This window comes from Perognathus longimembris, chromosome 16, assembly GCF_023159225.1.
Source record: "Perognathus longimembris pacificus isolate PPM17 chromosome 16, ASM2315922v1, whole genome shotgun sequence".
Taxonomy (NCBI): Eukaryota; Metazoa; Chordata; class Mammalia; order Rodentia; family Heteromyidae; genus Perognathus; species Perognathus longimembris.
In genome coordinates, this window is record NC_063176.1 from 36,995,237 (window position 1) to 37,021,529 (window position 26,293).

At 42.2% G+C, this 26,293-nt stretch overlaps 1 protein-coding gene across 1 annotated transcript in view; it reads right to left on the reverse strand.

Annotated features, from left to right (window-relative positions):
* The window catches only part of Klb (klotho beta), a 30,568-nt gene extending 5,513 nt beyond the window's left edge, over nucleotides 1-25,055 (reverse strand). The window contains 3 exon segments of the mRNA XM_048364622.1: nucleotides 331-599; nucleotides 5,033-5,543; nucleotides 24,073-25,055. Coding sequence (XP_048220579.1) covers nucleotides 331-599; nucleotides 5,033-5,543; nucleotides 24,073-24,810 — 1,518 coding nt within the window. The 5' untranslated portion in view covers nucleotides 24,811-25,055.
* Nucleotides 25,056-26,293: the final 1,238 nt, after the last annotated feature.

The following is a 26,293-nucleotide window of genomic DNA, read 5'->3' on the forward strand; positions in this document are numbered from 1 at the left end:
AGTGCTTCGACACTGGAGTAGACATTGTCCTTGAGCTCTTTCTGCTCAACGCTAGGCCTCTATCACTTTAAGCCACAGCTCTACTTCTAGTTTTCTGGTGGTTACCTGGAGATAAAAGTCTCAAGAACTTTTCTTGCCTGGGATGGCTTTGAACCATGATCCCAATCTTGGCCTCCTGAGTAGCTAGGATTACAGATATGAGCCACCACTACCCAGCTAAGCATCGTTTTTGATATTGCTGATGCCACGTTTCAGCTATCATTGAGTAAATGAATTCATATTGTGAAATTTCTCCCACAAGTTTATGGTGAATTTGAAGTAGCCACTTACCTTAAGAACAGATTCAGTGACCCCCCAGGAGAAGTCGCAGGGAAACTGACCATGCATATTTGGCGTGGACTCGTTTAAAGTAAAACCGTTTTCTTGTATAATCTTCTTGTAGTAATGTGCTGAGGATTTTGGTTTTCTTCCTTTCTCTTTACTATTAAAATCCACATAAAATAATCCACGGCGGGTGGTGTAGGCATCCTGCCACTCAAAGCCATCCAGGAGAGCCCAGGCAGTATAGCCAAACACCCGTACTTCATCAAACCGTATCGCTGCACAGAGCAAAGAGAGCAGACATGTTTGGAAGGCTAAGCAATCTCATGCGTGTTCACAGTTTCACCAGCAGCACGACATGGCACAGAATGTTGTAAAACTAATCATCCTTTCCCCATTAAATCAAATAAAAAATGATTGTGTGAGCTGGGTGCCGGTGGCTCACACCTGTACTCCTAGCTACTCAGGAGGCTGAGATCTGAGGATCACCGTTCAAAGCCAGCCCAGGCAGAAAAAGCCCTGTGAGACTCTTATCTCCAATTAACCATGAGAAAACTGGAAATGCGGCTGTGGCTCTAAGTGGTAGAGCACTAGCTTTGAGCAAAAGAGTTCAAAGACAGCACCCACACCATGAGTTCAAGCCCCATGACAGGGAACAACAAAAAAACTGTAAGTCAGGGGCTAGTGGTTCATGCCTGTAATCCTAGCTACTCAGGAGGCTGAAACCTGAGGGGTTGCAGACCAAAGCCAGCTTGGGAAGAAATGTTCAAGGGATTGCATCTCCGGGGCTTGGGATATGGCCTAGTGGCAAGAGTGCTTGCCTCATATACATGAGGCCCTGGGTTCAATTCCCCAGCACCACATATATAGAAAATGGCCAGAAGTGGCGCTGTGGCTCAAGTGGCAGAGTGCTAGCCTTGAGCAAAAGGAAGCCAGGGACAGTGCTCAGGCCCTGAGTCCAAACCCTAAGACTGGCCAAAAAAAAAAGGGATTGCATCTCCGACTCACCAGCACAATGCCAGACTGGTGGCATGGCTCAAATGGTAAGCACCATCCATGAGCAAGAAAGTGGAGCAAGGGTACAACACTCCAAATTTAACCCCCACTACCAACACACAAAAAGAGAAAAAAAAAGAGAAATTTTTATACTAAAAAAGTGGCATTTATTTTCATCCAGACTGGTAATTCCTTTGTATTACCCCTTCCAACTGAATGACAGTTCAAGGAGCAAATTCAGGTTTATGTGCAAGTCTTTGTTAGATATAGTCATTTCGAATTTGGGACTAATACAGATGTCTGTTAGTGACTAACATTCATTTCAAGTTTGGCTTGTTCCCATTTATATTAAAAAAAAAACCCAAAACTATTCACTCTATAAATCTATTCTTCATGGGCCGGGAATGTGGCTTAGTGGTAGAATGCTCGCCTAACGTGCATGAAGCCCAGGGTTTCGATTCCTCAGTACCATATAAACAGAAAAAGCCAGAAGTGGCACTGTGGCTCAAGTGGTAGAGTGCTATCCTGAGCAAAAGGAAGCCAGGGACAGTGGTCAGGCCTTGAGTTCAAGCACCAGGACAGTCAAAAAACAAAACAAAACAAAACAAACAAACAAAAACAACCCTATTCTTCAGAGACTGAAAAATAAATTTAAAAAAAATCAGCCCCTAAACCAGGTTCCTGTAGCTCAAGTAGTCCATAATCCTAGCTATTCAGGAGGCTGAGATCTGAGGCTCATAGTAAAGCCAGCCTAGGCAGCTAAGTGCATGAGACTTTTTTTTTTTGCCAGTCCTGGGGCTTGAACTCAGGGCCTGACCACTGTCTCTGGCTTCCTTTTGCTCAAGGCTAGCATTCTACCACTTGAGCCACAGTACCACTTCCTGGGTTTTTTTTTATGTGTGTAATGAGGACTCAAACTCAGGGCTTTTATAGGCTAGGCAAGCACTCTGCCACTAATCCACATTCCCAGCCCTCATGAGACTCTTATCTCCAATTAACCACCAAAAAGCTGGAAGTAGAGTTATGGCTCTAGTGGTAGGTAGAGCACCAGCCTTGAGCAAAAAAGCTAAGCGACAGTGCCAGGCCCTGAGTTTAAATCCTGATAACAGGACAAAACAATCAGCTCTTAGAGTTAATACAAGTGTGTTTGTGCATGCGTGCATGCGTGCATGCATATGTCCTAGGAGTCAAAGGAAGCAAGAAAGTGCCCCAGCAGCACTGAAGAACAGGGCCCATCTGTGTTCCTGGAAGGCAGTAACTGGACAGGATTCTTGGCCTCAGTTTCCTCATTTGTAAACAGAAAAGATTGGAAATGATGATTTCTAAGGACCTTTCTAGCTTGGTAACTCTGACTCCATAACCCTTAGGAACCAGAAAATCAATAGTAAGTTGTAAAACAAATATCCAAATTAGCCCCAAATCATTATTCATGTTCTCTCGTGAAAATGCCTTGCTTTCACACTTGAGGGACTTACCATTCACAATCTTGTCCTAAAAGGTAGAAAATCATGTCAAATATTCTAAGACAATTACATTTGAATAGGCCTTGGTTCTTAGCCCATTGCTGCTATAGGGTTTTGAGGAGGGCTGAATGGACACCCCTTCTACCGAAGTGCATGGCACTTGACCCAATGCCTGTGGCAATGACTTCTGCTCTAGATTGCCATATGCATATGATGCCTGGCTGGGCTTGGCTCTGTTCCTGCTGGCAGCAGAACTGAGGCAGAGACTTGGCTGAGGACTCTGTCCTGCAGAATCTGGGACTTGGGGCTTCTAAAGAAAGCTGCAGAGTGTTAGAAAGACCTGCAGAGAATTGTTTTATATTGAGGTGGAGCCCACCTCTGCAGGGTCAGGCCATCACCCCTACCTTGCCTTTCCACCAGCCACCTGTAGATGGCACTGCTTGAGAAATAGGAGAGGAATGGGAGATGTCTCAGAAGAAATCCCCAAGAGCCTTGCAAACCACTCAGCTTTGCCTGTTGTCTTTTTCCATTCAGTCTTGTTACAGAGTAAAAGGAGCATCTCAGAATAAAGTACTGTCTTTAGCATTTGTACTTCCATGTTTATCGTGGCACAATTCACAATAGCCAAAATATGGAAACAACCCAGATGCCCCTCCACAGATGAATGGATCCAAAAAATATGGTACCTATACACAATGGAATACTACATAGCGATTAGGAATGGTGAAATATTGTTATTCGCAGGGAAATGGTCAGAACTTGAACAAATAATGTTGAGCGAGACACACCTAGAACACAGAAAACAAAGGGGCATTATCTCCCTGATATATGACTGTTAAGAAAGGGAGACGGAGAGACAGTAGAGACCAGGTCTGTGAAACCAAAAACTGCTTGTCAAATGGTATTTCCCACAGGATTGGGGCAGCGACCCAACAGTATGTAACTAAAACCAAACAACTACTCAACATATAAAAGTCAAAAATCGACCTCTCAGTGGAATACAACAGCGCAAAAGCTATGTATGTACGTTCATATAAGACTACTGTCGACATATTGTCTAATATCGACATTACATTTAAAGCCCTAGGCGAATTTTCTTGGGCTTGTCCACGAGGCTACTGTATATGTTCTTAATACATTGTATATTGTATATAGGTCTACCTGACGTAGAGAAGGGAAAGAAAAACAGGGCGTAAGATATCACAAGAAATGTACACACTGCCCTACTATGTAACTGTACCCTTTTTGCACAACACCTTGTCACAAAAATTTGTGTTCAATTAATAAATAAATTAAATAAAAAAAGAATAAAGTACAGTCTTTAGGAAACTTGAAATTGCTTTTTTAGGGATGTACCCTACATAAAGAATACAACAGAATCTTTTTGCATGTTAAGGATTGAATCAGATTTGTCTGGTCCTGAGGTTTGAACTCAGGGCCTGGGTGCTGTCCCTGACCTCCTTTTGCTTAAGGATAGTGCTCTACCACTTGAGCCACAGTGCTACTTTTGGCTTTTTCTGTTTATGTGGTGCCTAGGAACTGAACTCAGAACTTCATGCATGCTAGGCAAGTACTCTACCACTGAGCCACATTCCCAGCCCCAAATAAATTTAAAAAATAAAAATAAAAAGGATATGAGAGTAACATTAAATATTCTGTCAACATTCGGTAGGACAATAATCCAACAACAACAATAACATATTTAAAAGTGACTTTAAATATCCTACAGGAATCAACCTTTTTGTATGTGTGTGCCAGTACTGGGGCTTGGACTCAGGACCTAGACTGTGTCCCATAGGTTTTTGTTTGTTTATTTGTTTTTTTGGCCAGTCCTGGGGCTTGGACTCAGGGCCTGAGCACTGTCCCTGGCTTCCTTTTGCTCAAGGCTAGCACTCTGCCACTTGAGCCACAGCGCCACTTCTGGCCATTTTCTGTATATGTGGTGCTGGGGAATCGAACCCAGGGCCTCATGTATATGAGGCAGGCACTCTTGCCACTAGGCCATATCCCCAGCCCCCATAGGTTTTTTTTGTTGTTGTTCTGTGTAAACGTGGTCCTCTATCACTTGAGCCATAGCTCTACTTCTGGCTTTTTGCTGGTGAACTAGAGATGAGAGTCTCACAGACTTTGCTGCCTGTGCTGGCTTTAAACCATGATCCTTAGATCTCAGCTCCTGGGTAGCTAAGATTGCAGGCATAAGGCACTGGAGCCCTGTTTAATTATTTTTTTAATTGAGAAAATGTGCAACCAACCTTGGAGAACTTGGTTGAGGAAATTCTTCATCATGTAGATGGCTGTGGTGTCGTCCGTCTTTATGTAGCTGTCTGTGAACCAGCCGTTCTCAGCAATCAAGATCCGAGGGTTGCTATATTCCAACTTAATCCAATTCAGCACTTGTCTCAAATTGAGTGACACATTTTGCCCCATTTTGTCCACGGTATTTAGAGGCTTGAAATTATTGGGTCCAAAGGAAAAGGCAAAAAAGTCAGCAGTGCCCTTCACCTCCTTTTTCTCTACATCTGAGAACAGAGGTAGGATGGACAGCCACTTGTTCTTCATGTGCTCTGGGTAGTCACCATTGCCATGGATGGGGCTGGCAAACCAGCCAAGCACTGAAGCCATGGATTGCTGGCACTTGTGTACATCCATCCGATTCTCCCATCTGTTTGGCTCAATCCAGTGAGACCCCAATGTGATCGATAACCAACCCTTCTGATGGGGTCGGAAATTTCTGTTGTAGTTATGCCAAACTCTTGAATGAGCCTAAAGGGGAAAAATTATTATTGTTTTTGGTGCCCGTTCTAGGGCTTGAACTCAGAGCCTCTGCACTGTCCCCTCAAGGCTAGCACTCTACCACTTGAGCCACAGGTCACTTCCAGCTTTTTCTGTTTATGTGGTGCTGAGAAATCAAACCCAGGGCTTCATGCATGCTAGGCAAGCACTCTACCACTAAGCCACATTCCCAGCCCCCAAGAGGTTTTTTTCTTTGTTGCTGTTTTTGTTTTGTCTTGTTTGTTCATTTAGGTGACTTTTGGAGTGTAGGGGAGAGACACAGAAATGGAAAGACAAAGCATGAACAAATACAGCAGTGGTGCTTACTGGACACTGTTGAAAATGAACTATACAACGTGTGGGTGGGATGGGAGGGAAAAACTGGGAGAGAGGGAGGGAAGGGATGACTTTTCCCAAAAAGAAATGTACTCTTTACCTGACTTACATAACTACTGGAGCCCCTCTGTTCATCATCTTTATAATAACAATAAAAAATAAAAAGCCCAGGGACAGAGCCCACACCTTAAGTTTAAGCCCCAGTACCAACATACACACACACACACACACACACACACACACACACACACACACACACACACACACACACCACAAAAGGATGGCACTACTGAAAACAAAAAAAACAATGGAAAGAGTGTGAGAGCATTGGGATTGGCACACCAGGCTTGAAGTTCAGGAATTTATTGTGTGACCTGAGGCAAGTTGCCTAACCTTCCAGAAATCTCTTATCGTGCTCAGCTGTAGAAAGAGATTGGAAGTGCTAACATCTTTTGGAGTGCTGTAGTCCAAGTTGGAGCTACTGCATCTATATGATATGTGGCATATAGAATGGAGCACATAGATAACCCAACAAGAGATGGGCGTTACTATCACGCTCCTCCTCGAGTTGACCTGTCCAGTTGTGCCGTCTTTTTTTGTCAGTCAGTCCTAGGACTTGAACTCAGGGCTTGAGCACTGTCCTTGCTAGCATTCTATCACTTGAGCCACAGCACCACTTCCGGCCTTTTCTGTTTATGTGGTGCTGAGGAATCGAACCCAGGGCTTCATGCATGCTAGGCAAGCACTCTACCACTAAGTCACACTCCCAGCCCCTTGCGCTGTCTTTTAACAGAGCTCAGCGATCACTTTCTAGTCTATTTAACAGGCATTTATGAGGCACTTACTCAATATCAATGTTTGTTTTGCCCTGCCCAGAGAGGCAGAAACATATGGCACAGGAACTTACCAGTAAGGAGCTTCCTGACTGGTGAAAGAAGCCTGAAATGGGGGCTGGGAATATGGCCTAGTGTCCAGAGTGCTTGCATTGTATACATGAAGCCCTAGGTTCGATTCCTCAGCACCACATATATAGAAAAGGCCAGAAGTGGTGCTGTGGTTCAAGTTGGCAGAATGCTAGCCTTGAGCAAAAAGAAGGCAGGAACAGTGCTCAGGCCCTGAGTTCAAGCCCCAGGACTGGCAAAAAAAAAAAAAAGCCTGAAATGTGCAAAAGAGAAATATATACCACTGCATAAAATAAAACATGAAAAAATAATTAAAATCCAAAAGATGGGCTGTCATCCTAGGTAATCAGGAGGCTGAGATCTGAGAATCAAGGTTTGGAGAAAAGGCTGTGAGGCTCTAATCTCCAGGTAACCAAGTGGTAGAATTCCAGCTATGAACAAGCAAGTGGAGGGAAGCTCAAGGCCCTGAGTTCAAGTCCTGGTATTGATGAGACAAACAGATCAGACAGGAGAGAGAGACAGAGTTCGCCAGTGCCCCAGGAGCAACGGCTGAAGGAGGAATCAACATAAGTATTTTGGTCAGTTAAATGCCCAAGGCACTTCTCTGCCTGACCAGGTTTACCTGTGTCATGGCCACTGAACCTCCCCAGAGCACAGTGCCTTGCTTCCCTCTTGTTTCTCCCCCATCTCTGACTTTTTCCTTTATTTAAGTGTTTGTAAAACAAATGTAACAACACTAATACTTTTTTTTTTTTTTATGTCTGAGTCCCTGTTCTATCCCTGACATTTAGATATAACTTTTGATGAAATAATAATAGTAGTAATAATAGTAATAACAGCTGAAGTGGGTTGTGAAGTTTAACTCTTGTATTATTCAATTTAATTTCTGTTTCATACCCCCATATCTTTGGGTCAATAAAAGTCATTTCAGATTATATTTTTAAGTCATACCACACCACTCAGTTTTAGAATCTTACACTGTTCCAAGGCTTCTGGAATGGGGCAGGTTCTGAATTCATTTATAGTGATGTGGCCATGACTGAAAAACATGGGCCCTTTATGGATAAGGCTTTCTGTTATTTTTAGGCTACTCTAGAGGTCTGACCCCTGAGTAGCTTCTAGGATCTTGCCAATTTAATTGACTAATGCCCTACTAATTACTCAACATGTATTGTCTTTTTTTTTTTTTTTTTTTTTATTTTTTTTTTATTATCAATTGAACATAAATTTTTTTTTTTTACAAGGTGCTGTGCAAAGAGGGTGCAGTTACATAGTAGGGCATTGTGTACATTTCTTGTGATATCTTACAACCTGTTTTCCCATCCCTTGTCTAGGTCAGGTAGACCCATATGCAGTATACAATGTATCAAGCACATATACAGTGTTCACAGACTTGGTCTCTACTGTCTCTCCATCTCCCTTTGTTAACAGTCATATATCAGGGAGATCATGCCCCTTTGTTTTCTGTGTTCTAGGCTTGTCTCACTCAACATTATTTGTTCGAGTTCTGACCATTTCCCTGCAAATAACAATATTTCACCATTCCTAATCGCTATGTAGTATTCCATTGTGTATAAGTACCATATTTTTTGGATCCATTCATCTGTGGAGGGGCATCTGGGTTGTTTCCAAATTTTGGCTATTGTGAATTGTGCTGCGATAAACATGGAAGTACAAATGTCCTTTTGATATCTTGGGTTTTGCTGTTTAGGATAGATGCCTAGGAGTGGTATGGCTGGGTCATAGGGTAGGTCTATATTGAGCTTTTTGAGAAACCTCCATACTGTTCTCCAAAGTGGCTGTACTAATTTGCACTCCCACCAACAATGGAGAAGGGTTCCTCTTTCCCCACAGCCCCTCCAGCATTTGTTGTTTCCTGAGTTCAGAGTATAGGCCATTCTAACTGGGGTGAGGTGGTATCTCAGGGTTGTTTTTATTTGCATTTCCTTTACTAGCAGGGATGTTGAGCATTTCCTCATGTGTTTCTTTGCCATTTTTATATCTTCTCTTGTGAAGTCTCTCTTTAGCTCTTTTGCCCATTTCCTAATAGGTTTATTGGGCTTGGAGGGGCTTAGTTTTTTGAGTTCTCTGTAGATGACAGATATCAGGCCTTTGTCTGTTGCTGTGCTGGTAAATATCCTTTCCCATATCGTTGGCTGTCTTTCTATTTTGGTGGCTATGACCTTAGCTGTGCAGAAACTTTTTAATTTGTAGTAGTCCCATTTGTTGAGTCTTTCCCCTATTTGTTGTGCGCCTGGGACTCTATTCAGGAAGTTCCTTCCTGTGCCTATAAGTTCTAGTGTCTTTCCTACTCTGTCCTTCAGTAGTTTCAAGGATTCAGGTCTGATGTTGAGGTTCTTGATCCATTTTGAGTTGATCTTGGTGCATGGTGATAGGCTTGGGTCTACTTTGAGTTTTCTGCATATGGCTGCCCAGTTCTCCCAGCACCAGTAGTTGAAGAGGCTATGTTTATTCCATTGTATGTCTTTAGCTCCTTTGTCGAATATCAGTTGGCTGTAAGAGTGCGGTTTTATTTCTGGGTCTTCAATTCTAATCCACTGGTCTTCCGATCTGTTTTTATACCAATACCATGCTGTTTTTGTTATGATGGCCTTGTAGTAGAGCTTGAAGTCTGGTATGGTGATACCTCCTGCACTATGTTTTTTGCCTAGAATTGCTTTGGCTATTCTAGGTTTTTTGCTGTTCCATATGAACTTATGGATTGGTTTCTCTATTTCAGTGAAGAATGTGGCTGGGATTTTGATAGGTATTGCATTGAATTTGTATAACAATTTGGGCAGTATGGCCATTTTCACTATATTGATTCTGCCTACCCATGAGCATGGGAGGTCTTTCCATCTCCTTGTGTCTTCTTTGATTTCCCTTATTAGATTTTTGTAGTTTTCATTGAATAGGTCCGTCACGTCCTTGGTTAAGTTGATCCCTAGGTACTTTATTCTTTTTTTGGCTACTGTAAATGGAATCGTTTCCATAATTTCCTTTTCTGTTTGTCTATTGCTGGTGTACAGAAAAGCTGCTGACTTTTGTGGATTGATTTTGTATCCTGCTACTTTGCCAAATTGGTTTATTAGATGTAGGAGTTTGGGTACTGAGTTTTTTGGGTCCTTGAGATATAAGATCATGTCGTCTGCGAATAGGGATAACTTGATTTCTTCCTTGCCGATGTGGATCCCTTTGATGTCCTCCTCTTGCCTTATTGCTATGGCTAGGGATTCCAGTACTATGTTGAACAGAAGTGGGGAGAGTGGGCATCCTTGTCTTGTTCCTGTGTTTAGGGGGAATGATTTAAGTTTCTCTCCATTTAATATGATATTAGCAGTTGGTCTGTTGTATATGGCTTTTATTGTTTTGAGGAATGTTCCATCTATTCCTGTTCTCTCCAAAGCTTTTAATAGGTATGGATGTTGTATTTTGTCAAAGGCTTTTTGGGCATCGACTGAGATAACAATGTGATTCTTGATTTTAGTTCTGTTTATGTGGTGAATTACATTGATTGATTTACGGATGTTGAACCATCCTTGTGACTGAGGGATGAAGCCTACTTGGTCATGATGTATGATATTCTTGATCACTTTCTGGATCCTGTTAGCTAATATTTTATTGAGGAGCTTTGCATCTGTGTTCATTAGTGATATTGGTCTGTAGTTCTCTTTTTTTGTTGGATCTTTGCCTGGTTTGGGGATGAGTATGATATTAGCTTCGTAGAATGAGTTCGGGATTTTTCCCTCCGTTTCTATTTCGCGGAAGAGTTTGAGGAGTATTGGAATTAGCTCCTCACTAAAGGTTTTGTAGAATTCATTGGTGAATCCATCTGGGCCTGGGCTTTTCTTAGTAGGGAGGTTCTTGATTACCTCCTGTATCTCACCGTAAGTTATTGGTTTATTTAGTTGATTTATTTCTTCTTGGTTCAGTTTGGGCAGTTTGTACTTCTCTAAGAATTGATCCATTTCTGTAAAATTATTGTTTTTTGTTGAGTAGAGGTTTTGGAAATAGCTCCTTATGATTGTTTGAATATCGTGTGTATTTGTTGTAATTTTTCCTGTGGAGTCCCTGATTTTACGTATATGAGTCTCTTCTCTTCTTTTTTTTGTGAGTCTTGCAAGGGGTCTGTCAATTTTGTTTATTTTCTCAAAGAACCAGCTTTTAGTCTTATTTATTTGTTGAATGGTCTTTCTATTTTCAATCAGATTTATCTCTTCTTTAATCTTTGTAATCTCTCCCCTCCTAGTCGTTTTAGATTCTGTCATTTCTTGTTTCTCCAGTTGTTTTAGTTTCATCGTGAGGGTATTCACCTGCTCTGCTTCCATTCTTTTAATGTGGGTACTGAGTGCAATGATCTTGCCCCTCAGTACTGCCTTAGCTGTGTCCCATAGGTTTCTTTGTGATGTGTTTTCTTTGTCATTGTGGCTTATGAATTCGTTGATTTCATCTTTAATTTGATCTGTGGCCCAAGTGTTGGATAGCAGCGTGGGGTTTAGCCTCCAAGAGTGTGTATAGGCTCTGTGGTATCCTTTGTTGTTGAGGGTTACCTTTAATCCACTGTGATCAGATATAATACATGGGATGATGTCAATTCTTTTGTATTTGCTGAGGTTCTTTGTGTGGGCTATGACGTGGTCTATTTTGGAATATGATCCATGGGCTGCTGAAAAGAAGGTGTATTGGGTCTCTGTAGGGTGGAAGGTTCTATATAGGTCTGTTAGATCCATTTGGGCAATGGTGTTATTTAGGTCCTCAGCTCCCTTACTAATCCTCTGGGTGTTGGATCTGTCTCTTGGAGAGAGAGGAGTATTAAAGTCACCCACTATGATTGTGTTTGCATCTATCTTGCTCTGTAATTCTGTGAGAATTTGCTTGACATATGTCGGGCCTCTTTTGTTCGGTGAGTATACATTTATCACCGTGATGTCTTGATTCTGGATTTTTCCTTGTATCAATATGTAGTGTCCTTCTTTGTCTTTTTGAGTGGACTTTAAAGAGAAATCCAGCTTGTCTGAGATCAGGATGGCTACACCTGCCGTTTTGGTGGGTGCATTTGCTTGGTAGATCTTGCTCCATCCTTTCATTCGAAGCCTGTTTTTGTCCCTTGCTGTAAGGTGGGTCTCTTGTAGACAACAGATGTCAACTTTTTGCTTGCGGATCCATTCTGCCAGTCTGCTCCTCTTGATCGGGGAGTTTAAGCCATTTATATTTAAAGAGATCAAGGATAAGGGTGTTTTTTCTCCTTCCATTTTCTTGTTGGGCTGTTTTTTCCTGTTGTTTTTTTTTTTTTTTTCTTCTTGTCTTTAGTGAGCTTGTGTTTCTGCTGGACTTTGGCTATTGAAGTTTCTTTCTGAATCTGTCTGTGTGTCTTTTACGATCTCTGTTGGGTGGGCTTCCCCTCTTAATATTCGCTGTAGGGCTGGTTTTTTATTCACATACTCCTTTAGCTCCTCTTTGGTGTGGAAAGATCTGGTTCTCCCTTCGAATGTGAACTCCAGTTTCGCTGGATATTTGATCCGAGGTTGTAAATTGTTATTCTGAAGTACTTGGATGGTGTTCTTCCACTCACTTCGAGCTTGGTAAGTTTGTGTGGATAAGTCGGATGTTATTCGAATCCTCTTCCCATTGAAAAAAGTTTCCTTCTTCGCTTTGGCTGAATTCAGAATTTGCTCTTTAATCTTGAGGTCTGTAGTCTTGAATATTATGTGCCTTGGGAACACTAATACTTTTAATCCTCAAACCCCTTTTTGATTTTTTTTCCCCCTGGTTGTGGGGCTTGAACTCAGGTCCTGGGCGCTGTCCCTGAGCTTTTTTCCCCAAGGCTAAAACTCTACCACTTTGAGCCATAGCACCACTTCTGCTTTTCTGGTGATAAATTGGAGATGTGTCTCATGGGCTTTCCTACCTGGGCTGGCTTTGAACTGTGTTCCTCAGATATCAGCCTCCTGAGCAAGTAGAATTACAGGTAGGAGCCACTGGTACCTGGTCCATTTTCATTTTTGTTCTAAAGCTTTTTGTTTGCGTATAGAGGCTTTATATTACACAAACCATCATCTGCAATGACCACATGGAGATTAGAAACCATCAAGTATTAGGATCAGTAGACTGGAACTTGATTGGTCCTGTGAGCATGACACTGTTCCTCAAATTCTGTTGGGTGGGGTAAATAGGCACTGTTGCAAGGGATGAAGATTCGTGTATCACCTACTTTATGAAGAAAATCTCATTTTTTTCTGGAGGAGCACATGCATTGAGGTATTACCTCTATCAGTCCTTATTCTGTTTTCATTGGAAAATCCTAGAACCATTGAGCACCCAAATGTTCTCAAGCTGGCCTTGAACTTAAGGATCCTCCCACCTCAGTTTCCCAAGTGCTGGGATTGCAGGCATGCACTAACATGCTCAGCTTTTCTCAAACGTCTTTAAGAATGCTTTCCTCTTGGAGAAGTGTTCAGGCTGTAATCTTCTCTCTTGACTCCAACCCAAGATTAGAAGGAGTCGCAGGGAACCTTGCCTTCCATGCTGACAGCACTCTCTTTGTAGACTTTGGTTTGAAAATTTTGAGAATTGCTTTTCTTTTCAATCATGCATCAGAAGATGCACATTCTTTGCTTTATTCTAAGAGGTCACTTGGTCCTTTGGGTGCTTTAGTGCTCTCATCTTTAGGAGACATGGTAAGCAGCAGTTCTCATCAGGGAATGGGTGCACATCATGTGGAAACTACCAAGTGCCACCCGTATAAGAGCTGAGCCATCACCTAGCTTCCTTACAAACAGGACACCATCAAGTGCTCCAGGAAAAGCACCTTGGTTCTAGTAGGAATATCAAGCCTAATGGGAAAAGGCAGGGGGGATTTCTGGGAAATACAGGTCCTATGGCATTATTGAGCAATTATAGGAAAGATGTTCTGAATTGTGGTACAATCTTGCTTCCACCAGCATTCAGATGTGCTCTGACAGCAGCAGATGCCCATCTTGGCCAATTGCTTCCAAGATGTTTTTCTTGGATTCTTATGTGCTTGTACTGTCACACCCAAGGTGACCTTCGAGTTCCCCTGGGTCTCTCTCACTTTTGCTGCTATTTGCTTAGGCTATCAAGGCATCTCCAGTTATCTCTACTCTGGGCTGAAAATGGCCCTCTATTATCATGGTAGAGAATGTGGGGGAGGTTCACTAGGAAGCACGTATAACTCCATACTGTCTTCCAAATAGCAAAGTAAAAAGTTTGCTTCTAGCTAGGTGCTGATGGCTCATGTCTATCATCCTAGCTACTCAGTAGGCTTAGATCTGAGGACTTTGGTTCAAAGCCAGCCTGGCCAGGAAAATCCATGAGAATCTTCTCTCCAATTAACCATCCAAAACCTGGAAGTGGAGCTGTGGCTCAAAGTGGTAGAGCCCTAGCCTTCAACAAAAGAGCTCAGGGACAATGCCCAGGCCCTGAGATCAAGCCCCACAACTGGGGGAAAAAAGTGTTTCTGGAAGTTGGGTGCTGGTGGTTCATGCTTGTAAATCCTAACTACTCAGGAGACTGAGATCTGAGGTTCCTGGTTCAAAGTCAGCTTGTGTAGAAATGTCTGTGAGAATCTTATGTCCAATGAACCACCAAAAAGCTAGAAGTGAAGCTGTGGCTCAAGTGGTAGAGTACCAACCTCAAATGAAGAAAGCTAAGGTACAGTTCTCAAGCCCTGAGTTCAAGCACAAGGACTAGAATACACACACACACACACACACACACACACACACACACACACACACACCCTTCTTGAAGAAAGCTAGGATTTCTGTGAGCATTCATAAAGGAGGCCTCTTGAGACAACAGAAATGGTTGGGATTTGCAACCTGAGCCCAGCTACCTTGCACAATAGCCATCCTACCAATTTCCCAAGGTTACCGTGTATCTTGTACAAGGCCATCTACCTTTGGAATGATTGATTGAAGGGAGTTTCAACCTTTGTTCTTTAGAGTCAGTAGGTTAACCAGGAGCTCAGCTGTGTTTTCCTTTTGAGCAAGCCAACTCTCAGGCCCAATGTCCTTGAGAGATAGAGGGAACTGGGTGCTGATGGCTCACACCTGTAATCCTAGCTACTCAGGGGGCTGAGATCTGATGATCAAGGTTTGAAACCAGCACAGACAGGAAAGCCTGTGAGACTCTTATCTCCAATTAACCACTAAACATTCAGAAGTGGATATGTGGTTCAAGTGGCAAAGTGCCAGCCTTGAGTGACAAAGCTAAGGAAATGTGCCCTGAGTTGAAGCCCCCAGAACTGGCAGAGAGGTGGGGGGAGAGAAGAGAGAAGAGGGAGTGTATGTGTGGGAGAGAGAGAGAAAGAGAGAGAGAGAGAGTGTCCTGGAGCTTGAACTTAGGGCCCAGGCACTGTCCTTGAGCATTTTTTTTGGTCAGTTACTAGGCTTGAACTCAAGGCATGGGTGCTGTCTCTAAGCTTTTTTTGCACAAGGCCAGTGCCACTTTGAGCCATAGCACCACTTCTGGTTTTGGGGTGGTTTAACAGGAGATTAGAGTATCTGACTTTTCCTGCCTGGGCTAGCTTTGAACCACAGTTCTCAGGCTGAGAAGCCTCCTGAATAGCTAGGATTACAGGTATGAGTACCAGCACCCAGCCTTGAACAGTTATTTTGAGTTGTTTTTTTTAAAAAAATATAAGGTGATGTACAGAGGGGTTACACTTACATAAGTCAGGTAATGAATACATTTCTTTTTGGACAATGTCACCTCTTCCCTCCCATCCCCACCTACAGGTTGTATAGTTCATTTTCAGTGAGTCTAGTGTCTAGTGTCTAGTGTCTAGTGAGTACTACTGCTGCATTTGTTCACCCTTTGTCCCTCCATTTCTGTATTTCCTCCTCACCATCCCAAAGACAGATATACAAGCACACAAAAAGAAAAGAAAAGAAAAATAACAAGAAAGGAAAAAAATCTCTTGTTTCCATTTTCTGGAACCTTGAATGTTTTTGCTCAAGGCCAGTACTCTATCACTTGAGCCACAGCTCTACTTCCAGCTTTTTGCTGGTTAATTGGAAATAATGATCTCATGGACTTTTCTCCCTGGAATGGTTTTGTACTAAGATTCTCAGATCTCAACCTCCTGTGTAGCAAGGATGACAAGTGTAAGCTACTAATGCTAGACAGAACTACTTTAATTATTTCTGTGACCTGCTCATTCTTGGCTAATAAGTGAGAAGGCTCTGTTCTATTCACAGCATTCCAGCATTGTATAGGAACAGGCTTGTTAATATTCAACAATTTTAATTCCAACTTTTTCTTTAAGCATAGACTATTTTTATGAACTCTCCTAATGCTGAGTTTTCTCAGCAAGACTTTATATCTGCCATTAAATGCTTGACACTAGAAAGTAGGATGACATTTCCCTAAGTTGTCACTATCACATCTAGCACCATTTCCATTACTAATAATATATTTTGATCTCTAGTTGGAGTCAAATTTCCATGTATGAGAGTGTCAAAGCTGTTTAAATAGGGCCACAATATTATTCTATGAGTATTTATAATTACATTTATTTAAACTGTTGTTAATCATTCACTGAAATAGCACTTTTTTCTACTTAATGGTTAGAAAAAGTAAACATGACTCTCTTGAAGGTTTTAGATATCAATTTTAGCCTATAAATCCATGGCTCTTATAACTAACAAAGTATTCTGATTGTAGAAACTGTCCTTAGAAATTCTTCTCTAGGGCTGGGGATATGGCCTAGTGGCAAAAGTGTTTGCCTTGTATACATGAAGCCCTAGGTTCAGTTCCTCAGCACCACATATATAGAAAACGGCTAGAAGTGGCGCTGTGCCTCAAGTGACAGAGTGCTAGCCTTGAGCAAAAAGAAGCTCAGGCCCGGAGTCCAAGCCCAGGACTGGCAAAAAAAATCTTCTCTAGAAGTAGTTTTCATCAGTATTTAAATTTGTTTAAAGTATTTATGGCTGTGCATTGGTGGCTCACACCTGTAGTCCTAGCTACTCAAGGCTGAGATCTGAGGACTGTGGTTCAAAGCCAACCTAGGCAGAAAAGTCTGTAAGACTCTTATATCCAATTAACCACCAGAAAACCAGAGGTGGCATTGTGGCTCAAAGTGGTAGAGCACTAGCCTTGAGCAAAAGAACTCAGAGACAGGGCCCAGGCCCTGAGTTCAAGCTCCATGACCAACCAAAAACCAAAAATATGTAATTGATATTCATGTGTTGAAAAGACGTATGTTTAAGCAGTGTGTATGTGGGTATATATGGTATGTGTATTTGTGCATGCTTGTATATGTCGTGTGTATATGCATGTGTGTAATATGTGTGATGTCCATGATGCATTTCCATTCCATTGTGAACTTATTTATATATTATTATTATTATTATTATTATTTTGCCAGTCCTGGGGCTTGAACTCAGGGCCTAGGTGCTGCCCCTGAGCTCATGGTGCTCAAGGCTAGCACTCTACCACTTGAGCCACAGCACCACTTCTGGCTTTTTCTGAGTAGTTTATTTTTTTGGCCAGTCCTGGGCCTTGGACTCAGGGCCCGAGCACCGTCCCTGGCTTCTTCCCGCTCAAGGCTAGCACTCTGCCACTTGAGCCACAGCGCCGCTTCTGGCCGTTTTCTGTATATGTGGTGCTGGGGAATCGAACCTAGGGCCTCGTGTATCCGAGGCAGGCACTCTTGCCACTAGGCTATATCCCCAGCCCTGAGTAGTTTATTAAAGATAATAGTCTCACTGAATTTCCTGCCCAGGCTGGCTTTGAACTGCAATCCTCAGATCTCAGCCTCCTGAGTAGCTAGGATTCCGGGTATGAGTCACTGGCACCCAGCTCTACTGCAGTTTTAAGTCCTTTCTCAGAAAGCTAGGTCTTCCTCAAATTGAAAATAATCCACGTGGGTACCTGTAATCCCAGTTACTCAGGAAACACATCTAGGCTTGCGGATCAAGTCTAGCAGAGGCAGGAAAGTCTTAGAGACTTTTTTCTCTAATTAACCACCAAAAGGCTAGAAGGGGAGCTGTGGCTCCAGTGGTAGAGTGCTAGCCTTGAGTGAAAAAGCTAAGAGACAGTCCACAGGCTCTGAGTTCATAGTCTCAATACTGGTACACACACATACGAAAACAGAAAAGAACCCATTCATTCTTTGTTGAATACCTCACACAAGGTTAGCTTTATCCAAGCTTTCCCAATGGAATGGTGCCAAGAACTGTTCAAAGTTCCTCAAAGGGATGGAAAAATAGGCAAGAAGTGAAGCGATTCAGTGAGGCTGTGACTTACAGTCAAGTTTCCCAACATTTCTTGACCCAAGAGCCTCTTTCACAGTATTAAGCAATCACGTGAATGCTTCCTTGAGGAATTTAGAAAATCATTTCATCATTTGTGTGGTACACAAAAAAGTGTTGACAGACACTTCATTTCTTAGAAGATTGTATTGTAAAGTTCACTTAGAATAAGTTAAAATATTCATAGAATAAATTGTTAGCAGTTAAAATGTTAATAATATACAAATATTGGCATTTCTCCATCTAATAAATAATACAAGCAGGTGCCATAGGTTCAGTCCTGTCATCCTAGCTACTCAGGAGGCTGAGATCAAAGACAGGAAAATCTGTGAGAATCTTTTCTCCATTTAACCACCGAAAGCTGGAAATGTAGCCGTGACTCAAGTGATAGAGTGCCAACTTGGTGCAAAAAAGCACAGGGACAGCAGCTAGATCCTGAGTTCAAATTCTAGAGTTAGCGCATATACACACAAATAATACACATTATTGAAATTCTTTTACTTATGTAGGAAGAAGCTCTATCTTTTGTTTTTGTTTTTTTAAGCAGTATTTATATAAGAAGCAGGTATGAGGTTCTGAATTGAAACCCCAGTTGTGGAAACAAACAAAAAAGCCATATGCAGAAGTTTACGTGATACTCTCATATGCAAGCGAACAAGTAAAAATCAAAAAGTCAGAAAATAAAACTCAATGTAATATGACCCAGAAAACAGACTTTTTGGCCTGAGATTTTTTGTGTGGGATAGATAATATTATAGAATCAAAAATGAATACAATTCTTGGCTCAGTTTGTTTGGATTCTTCAATTTTTCTATTTAAAAAAAGGAAGTTGAGCATTTTGTTCATAAATAACTAATGGTTAGAGAGAGAAAAATGGATTGGGTAGCTCTGTCAAGTAATTCATGAACATCTGAAAGGCAGTAGTAGAAAAATTTATTCATGGTGTGTGAAAGGACAAACATAGCTGTAATCAAATTGATAATGATATGCTATTGCCTCTTTTAATAGTAAAGGAAAAACATTTTTTTGAGATAGTCTTGTCAGATAGCTCAGGCTGGCCTTGAACTTATGATCCTGGAGCATCAATCTTCAGACAGTGCTGGGATTATAGATGTGTCCCACTATGCTTTAATGTGTGTGTGTGTGTGTGTGTGTGTGTGTGTGTGTACATAGTGCCAGTCCTGGGGCTTGAACTCAGGGCCTGAGCACTGTCCCTGGCTTCTTTGTGCTCAAGGCTAGCACTCTGCAACTTGAGCCACAGAGCTACTTCTGACTTTTTCTATGTATGCGATGCTGAGTAATTGAACCCAGGGCTTCATGTATGGGAGGCAAGCACCTTACCACTATGCCATATTCCCAGCCCTATGCTTGACTCTTGTTTATTTAATTTTTTAATCAGTTGTGGGACTTGAACTCTGGGCCTGGGCGCTATCCTTGAGCTCCTCAGTCCAAGGTTAGCGCTCTACCACTTGAGCCACATCACCACTTCTGGTTTTCTGGTAGTTAATTGGAGATAAGAGTGCCATGGATTTTCCTGCCCAGGTTGGCTTTGAACTGCGATCCTCAGATCTCAGCCTCCGGAGTAGCTAAAGATTACAGATGTGAGCCACTGGGCCCTGGCTTTTTTTTTTTTTTTTTTTTGGCCAGTCCTGGGCTTGGACTCAGGGCCTGAGCACTGTCCCTGGCTTCTTTTTGCTCAAGGCTAGGACTCTGCCACTTGAGCCACAGCGCCACTTCTGGCCATTTTCTGTATATGTGGTGCTGGGGAATTGAACCCAGGGCCTCATGTATATGAGGCAAGCACTCTTGCCACTAGGCCATATCCCCAGCCCGGCCCTGGCTTTTTTAAAAAACTTTTTTTTTTGCCTTTTTAAAAAAAATATTTTTTGTCCATCCTGGGGCTTGAACTCAGAGCCTGGTACTGTTTTTGAGCTTCTTTTGCTCAAGGCTAGCACTCTGCCACTTGAGCCACAGCGCTACTTCTGGCTTTTTCTGTTTATGTGGTACTGAGAAAGAATCAAACCCAGGGCTTCATGCATGCTAGGCATTCTACCACTAAGCCACATTCCCAGCCTTTAAGAACATTTTTTTAAAAGGCTTTCTAAATATTTTTATTTGTTTTTTTTTCTTGAGGTCCTGGACATTGACCCCAGGGCCTCACACAGGCTCAGCAAGTGCTCTACCACTGAGCTACATTCCTAGCTATAGATCATTATTTCTTCTCTAAAGACACAATAGTCTATAAATTGACATTGAGACTATGCATGCCATTTATAGGTTTGGTGATAATCTCCTTGATGCAGTTGTTGCAATTGTCATTTTTCTGCCCTTGGCACTGGTTATAGCTGAATACTTTTGTGCTTCATGCTTCTGCCTTTAGCTAGTATTGGTTACAGGTTTAAGTCAGTGTTTTTCAAGAAGTGGAGGAAAGGGTAGGGATCTTGACAGCCAAGGAGACATTTGGCAATGACTGGAAGCAGGAGTGGGGGTGGGGGGGTTGAGACCGGGCTGGAGTAGGGAGCAGGAAATCTGCTAAACACCCCACAATGCCCAAGCCAGCCCACCACAAGAAAGAATTATCCAGCACCAAATGTAAATACTGTCCAGGTTAAGAAATCCTTGTGCTATGTAAACATGTGCATCTATGAAAGATGAAAGATAACATTGGAAAGCCATGAAAATTAATGTGGAAGCTGGCTGTGTTTAATGGAGTAATAAACTGAATGAGTAACTATTTCATGAGCAAACTCATTTCCCCCAGTGTCTGTGCATGTTTACTCAGTAGCTCTTAAAGCTCCCATATTATGGGGAGACATATCCACATCGAAATGACTCTATGTGCTTATTCATTTAAAAATAAAAATGAAGAGTAGTGGGGCTGGGAATATGGCTTAGTGGTAGAGTGCTTGCCTAGCATGCATGAAGCCCTGGGTTCAATTCCTCAGCACCACATGCACAGAAAAAGCCAGAAGTGGTGCAGTGGCTCAAGTGGTAGAGTGCTAGCCTTGCGCTAAAGAAGCTCAGGGACAGTGCCCAGGCCCTGAGTTCAAGCCCTAGGACTGGCCAAAAAAAAAAAGGGTAGGGATGTAGCTTGGCGGTAGAGGACTTGCTGGCATGTACCAAGGGCCTGAATTCAGTCATCAGTATCATAGAAAGAAAGATAGGAAAAAAAGAGGAAAGAGTAAAGAAAAGGAAAGGGAGGGAAGAAGGGAGGGAAAAGGGACAAAGAGAGGGAAGAAAGAAAGAAGGAAGGGAGGGAGGGAGGAAGAAAGGAAGGAAGGAAGGAAGGAAGGAAGGAAGGAAGGAAGGAAGGAAAGACACTGTTGCTCACTTTACTTTCTTTTCTTTAACCAATCTGGGGGCTTGAACTCAGGGCCTTGTATTTTTGCTTAGTTTTTTCTGTTTAAGGCAGGTGCTATACCACTCAAGCCACAATTCTACTTCTGGTTTTCTTTGCTGGTTAATTGGAAATAAGAGTATCTTGAATTTGTCTGCCCAGGCTGGCTTCGAACCATGATCCTCAGATCTCAGTCTCCTGAGTAGCTAGGATTACAGAGGTGAGCCACCTGTGCTGGGCTAGAACTGTATCTTATTTTATTGGATTTTTGAGGGGTTTGAGGGTCTCATTTTGTAACTCAGGCTGTCTTCAAATTCAATATCCTCCTGCCTCTCACCCTTAAGGGCTGGGATTACAGGCACGTGTCACCACACCAGGCTAAATATAGATTTTAAAAGTTGAACTTTATAAAGTTTTTCTCTCCCAAGGGGAAAATGACAGTAACAACACAGCTTACTCAGGCAGGAAATTGTTTCTTTCTGTTTAACCTAATTTGAATTACATTCTGACACTTGCAGCCAAAGTGCATCCTGACTAATATACCGATATATTAATATAGGCAATATTTCAAGAATCAGCTATGGTACAATGAAATATAAAGATGATTGCATATAAAGATGAAATATAAAGATGATTCAGGTAGAAAATTCTAAGCTATTCATTCAACTGACATTTATATACTACCATGCACCAAGTATTGTCTGCTAGGTGTCAGGAACATAGAAACCAACAAACAAAACAATAACAAAGCAGAACCTGCCCATGCTTCCAGGAACTCTTGGTGTAGTTGAGGAGACAGAAGTACTCTAGAGAGAGTGTGTACCATGAAGAGAAACAAGTACAAGTATGGGGGCCTGGGTGGGGGGAGGGAGGTGGCATTTAATCCTAGAGGTTCCAAAACAACTTAGACCCGGGTGTCAGTGGCTCACAACTGTGATCTCAGTGACTCAGGAGGCAGAGATCTGAGGATACCACTCTGGGCAGAAAAGTCTATGAGACTGTTTTGTGTTTTTTTGTTGTTGTTGTTTGTTTGTTTGTTTTCTTTGTCGGTCATGGGGCTTGAACTCAGGGCCTAGGCATTGTCTTTGAGCTTTTTTTTTTTTTTTTTCTCAAGGCTAATGCGCTCAGCTTCATGAGACCCTTATCTTAAATGAAAACCCCCAAATCCAGAAGCAGATCTGTGGCTCAAGTGGAGCCCCATCCTTGAGAAGAAAAAGCTAAGCAAGACTATGAAGCCTGAATTCAAACCCCAGTACCGGCACACACACACACACACACATCACAGAAGAGCATCAATTTAAAGGTGGGATGATGGAAAGTAGTTCTTGCTGTTGAGTGTTCTCCAGTCTTCAGTAATTCCAGCCATTTTTGTATCCTGTTTAGGTTCCCCCCAAAGCAAGACACTGAAAAATGATGTGGAGTTGTCAAGATCATTCTAGAAAGACTGTAGTATTCACTATGAAATAAGTTCAATAATTGGCAATTGGGAAATCAATACTCTGTAACCTCTTAAAAATTGACTTTCATGTTAGCCTTAATTCATACATATTTTTAGATTTAAATCTCATGCTAAAAAATCTTCTGGGTTACAGAAGAGAATAACAAGGAAAAAATAACTTCATGGAAACATAAAATAGCACATTAATCTATTTTTATGTTAAAGATCGAGAGGGGAGAAATGGGGACTAGTTTATCTCAGGCTACCAAATAATTGCAAGATTTCTCTCTGGTGTGATGGGTCACTGGGTTATATGGCGTCTTTCCCTTTCCGAATAATTTCAAGGAGCATTTGACTAGGGATTTAGAAATCTTAAGGGGATAAAATAAATTATTTGGAAAACACAACTATTGAAAAACAAATCCCTCAATTTAAATCAATACAATTTATGTCACTATCATAAAGTGCAGAATTTGTGTTGATGGTTGAGTTATAGCAATAGAAAAAAATAGAAAATGTGAAAATACTGCATTTTATTTATTTTTTGCCAGATGTGGGGCTTGGACTCAGGGGCCTGAGCACTGTCCTAGACCTTTTTTACTCAAGGCTAGCACTTTACCACTTGAGCCACAGTGTCACTTCCGGCTTTTTCTGTTTATGTGGTACTGAGGAATTGAACTCAGGGCTTTATGCATGCTAGGCAAGCATACTACCACTAAGCCACATTCCCAGCCCAGAATAGATGCATTTAAAATTTTATATTTAATGTGTACCTGTTGGTTAACATTGATTTCTCTTACCACTAACTACCACTAGGAATAACAGTACTACTAATAACAACAAATTTGAGTTTCACATGGTTATGCCTTCATATAATTCTGAAACAAGACATGTCAGAAAGGAGCTCCACCCATTACAAGCCCAAAAGATTGGTTTCCCACCCAGACATGAAAGGAAACCCATGTTCTCCCATTTCACCGGATACCTGTAGATTTTTAAAGCAGCCAAAAGGTGAAATGAATAGAATTAATACAGGACTAATAGGTTAGGGAGACCAAATAGAAATACACAAGTTGAGGATAGAACTTGGCCAATTAGCTTCAAATGATCTGCATGATTCAACAATTCATTAAAGAGAACCGTTTCATTGCTTAGTGTTTCTTTTTAGTCCTTACTCTTCTAGAGCGAGACTGTGCAACTAGCTAGCTGCAAGAAGCCGGCTTTACCATACCTTGATGAGGTTGTGGCCCACCGCATAGACAGCTGCTAGATCTCCCTTCTCTCCAGGAGCGTGGAGCCCTGTGCCATAGCCATGCCAAGCCACCAGGTACGGGTTGTGAATTGTGATCCAGTATTTGACCCGGTCCCCAAAGGTCTGGAAACAGTATGTGGCATAGTCATTGAAGAAATCCACCATGCTGCCATTCTTCCAGCCCCCATATTTTTCTTGCAGAGCCCAAGGCAGGTCCCAGTGGTACAAAGTCACTATAGGTTCGATGTGTCTGAGCAGGAGAGAATCCAGAAGACGGTTATAATACTGGAGACCCTTCTCATTGACAGCTGCGACCGTCCCATCGGGGAAAAGCCTTGGCCAGGAAATGGAAAACTGATAGAAAGAAACTCCGAGGAACTCCAGAGCCGACAAGTCTTTTTCCAGAAAAATATAGCTGTCACTGGAACCATCCGTGCCGGTGACATTTTGCAGGTGTGCGCGCGTGAAATGATCCCAAATGGAGGGGCCTTTCCCATCCCTCTCCCAGCTCCCTTCCACTTGACATGCCGCCGTCCCAGCACCCCAGAAAAAGTTTTTAGGGAACGTGTCGTAGAGAAACAGCTGGCTTTCGTTTACCGGACTCCAGTGAGGATCTTTCGACCAGATTGCAGTACCATCTCCAGAGACTCCAGGAATGGCTCGCAGCAGTATAAAGGCTGACAGCAGGGCAGATCCTCGCAGGGCCACGCTGGACATGGTTTTCCTGTGGCGTGGGTGTCTGTGCTGGGAGCTGAAGGAGATCCATTCATTCCCCCACCGGGGAGCCCCAGCCACACAGCCCGGTTGCGTGTGTCACTGGCCGGTGGACGGACTGTCTTATCACCGCTCCAGCCTGGGCGGGTGATCGTAAAGCGCTGTCAATGATTAGCCCGCAGCGCGCGCTGGGGTGGATGGATGGCCCCGGGAGCCACGTACCGTACCTCCGGGGAGCTGGCCCCAGGGCACTCGCCCACCCGGACCTGCCCGGCTTTCTCTCCTGGATGAGCTAGGAATGCCTCCAGGAGTCGCCAGGACTCTGAAGGTGTAAAGTCAATGCGTGGACATTTCCTTGCCGCTTGTCACCTGGGCACACATCTTATCCTCTGAGAAGGCGTCTAACCTTTTTTTTTTTTTTAATTCTATTTTTAGAGTTTGGGAGTAGGTAATTTTGCTTTCTCACATTTCAGGAAAAGCGGGTAGCGGTTTTATGTAGAAGTTCATGGCCTTGCTTTCTACCAGTAATTACTAATGAAAACCATAAGATATTGGACATCAGCAAAAGTCACAACACATCTAACATAATCTTAGTAAAGAGGAGCTGTTTCCAGAAAATTCTGAAAATGGATTTATAGGTAGAGAGTTGGAAGAAGAAATAACAATGCTTTTTAGATGGAAACTTGAAACACTTGGCAATGTAATCTATACATTTGATACATTTTAAAACCCAAACTCTCGAATCCCAAATTTTAGCCCAACAAAGTTATTAAGAAGGTTCTCTGGAAGAATAAATATGTAATAATTGTAAATTTTGAAAAAGATAAACAGAAAGAAAAGCCTGAAAAAGAAAATAATGTTGTTATGGACTACATTCAGATTTTAAGATAAAAAACCAGAATACCTTAAACAGCAAGAAGAAAGAAAACAGGAAAAAAAGAAAAGTCATATAAACTCTTTAGCTCCACCCCTCCCCCCACCTCTCCCTCTCTTGCCAGTCCTGGGGCTTGGACTCAGGTCCTGAGCTTCTTTTTTGCTCAAAGCTAGCACTCCACCTCTTGAGCCACAGGACCACTTCTGCCTTTTTCTGTTTATGTGGTACTGAGGAATTGAACCCAGGGCTTTGTGCATGCTAGGCAAGTACTCTACCACTCAGCCACCTTTCCAGCCCATGTTTTTCTCTTATGTAAGAAGATTGTAATAGTAATTTGGACTTTAGGTATGTATTAAGAGGATTAAGTAGGTAATGCATCTAAAGCACTTCGAACAGAGACTGATGTATAGAAACTGCTCAATAGACTTTTTTCTGAATAATTACTTATTTATTGTCAATCAATAGACTTTTTTGAGGTCATGCTATGTTTCCCAGACATCTTCCAATGAATAGGAAGAGTTCAGAGGGGACAGTCATACATCACATAGAAGATGATGTTTTGACTCATCCAGCTTCACCTTTCTTTCTCATTAGCTGACTCTGCCCTTTTCT